The sequence below is a fragment of the Mesitornis unicolor genome, unplaced genomic scaffold (genome assembly GCF_000695765.1).
Source record: "Mesitornis unicolor isolate BGI_N332 unplaced genomic scaffold, ASM69576v1 scaffold27870, whole genome shotgun sequence".
In the NCBI taxonomy this organism is placed as follows: domain Eukaryota; kingdom Metazoa; phylum Chordata; class Aves; order Mesitornithiformes; family Mesitornithidae; genus Mesitornis; species Mesitornis unicolor.
Window position 1 is genome coordinate 2,738 of NW_010160804.1, and position 1,681 is coordinate 4,418.

A 1,681-nucleotide genomic window follows, 5' to 3' on the forward strand; every position below is an offset into this window, starting at 1 on the left:
TAGTGCTTTTCTCATTGCCACCAGATCACAAAGAGAAGGCTTTCTTTTTCTGAGCTTTAATGGAGAAATACTAACTGTGAGCAGCTTATTAGATTTGTTGTGACAAATGCTGGGTTGTGTGAAGCATTTGAGCATGCACAGTGGGAAACAAGCCGAGCATCACAGAATCATAATGTGTGAAGAATGCTGAAAGTCAGGTGGTCCAAGTTTTGTCTGTCACGCAACTTTATTAGTACTATCTTCATTTTGCCAGTTTATAATTTATATTAGATGGAAATTCATCTGGTTATATATTCAGTAATATTAAACATATTTAAAAAAGGAAGCTTTTTTACGTGTTAGGTGACATACTCGTTAATGTCAGTATGCAGTAATGGCAGTGTATGAAATACCAAGCTAAGCAGGTTTTAAGACATGAGATTGTGCAGCTTAATTTTTCCTGACTCTCTACAAAAATAAAGTGGGTGCTTGGATACATAAATTGTTTGAAAATCTTGAGATTAACACTTTAATAGTAAAAAAAAATAAATTTAAAAAATAAATCTAAGTGGTGTCAAATTCTAAGGAGCCTGAGCAGGGACAGCTTGTCTGTCCTTGCTTAGCTCAGGAACTTGGCTCAGCCTGGCCAGTGAGGGTGTCAATGCCCTGAAACTGGATAGCTTAATCTCACTGTTGTGACAAAAAATAAAGTGACAAGTCACTGTAATACATCAAATGAAAGGAAATGTTGAGTGTGGAGAGCTCTACTGATCTTTTTCCTTCATTTTCATTTTCTTTTAATGCAGCTACTCTAACCTGCTGTACATGGCCACCCAGATTGCCTCTGGAATGAAGTATTTAGCGTCTCTGAACTTTGTGCACAGAGATCTGGCAACTCGCAACTGCCTGGTGGGGAACAACTACACCATCAAGATTGCGGACTTTGGCATGAGCAGGAATCTGTACAGTGGGGATTACTACCGAATCCAGGGAAGAGCCGTGCTGCCCATACGCTGGATGGCCTGGGAAAGCATCCTCCTGGTAGGGGCTGCACAAAACCCATCTCTCTCTCTCCCCCTCCGATTTTCAGTGTGCCCCTGAAATAGTAACGTGTGTATGTGTCATGGTCCTTATAGCATTAGAATGGATGCTACAGATGGCCCCAGCTGAGATGTCCCTTAGGTTGTGCTGGACATCACAGAATCACAGAATGTCAGGAGTTGGAAGGGACCTGGAAAGCTCCCCCAGTGCAACCCCTGCCAGAGCAGGATCACCAGAGCAGTCACACAGGAACACGGCCAGGGCTTTGGGTGTCTCCACACAAGGAGACTCCACAACCTCTCTGGGCAGCCTGGGCCATGCTCCATAACCCTCACACTGACAAAGTTTGGCCTCATCTTCAGCTTGAACCTCCTGTGCTCCAGCTTGGGACCATTGCCCCTTGTCCTGGCATTGGCCATCCCAGAGCAGAGCCTGGCTCCTTCCTCCTGACACTGCCCTTTCCCAATGGATCCCCATGAATGAGGGCACCCCTCAGTCTCCTCTGCTCCAAGCTCAGGAGCCCCAGCTCCCTCAGCTGCTCTTCATAAGGGAGATGCTCCACTCAAACTCATATCCTGGGAAAGGGCCATGTCCTTGTGAACACAGCACAGACCATCTGGGGCGTAATTTCTGTTCTCTGCCGGACATCCAGGATTCCTGC

At 45.7% G+C, this 1,681-nt stretch overlaps 1 protein-coding gene across 1 annotated transcript in view; it reads left to right on the plus strand.

Moving 5' to 3' along the window:
- The first annotated feature begins 772 nt into the window (after positions 1–772).
- NTRK3 (neurotrophic tyrosine kinase, receptor, type 3) overlaps positions 773–1,681 on the plus strand; it is a 3,821-nt gene continuing 2,912 nt past the window's right edge. Inside the window, exon 1 of the mRNA XM_010191089.1 lies at positions 773–1,020. Coding sequence (XP_010189391.1) covers positions 805–1,020 — 216 coding nt within the window. The 5' untranslated portion in view covers positions 773–804. The remainder of the gene's footprint in view (positions 1,021–1,681) is intronic.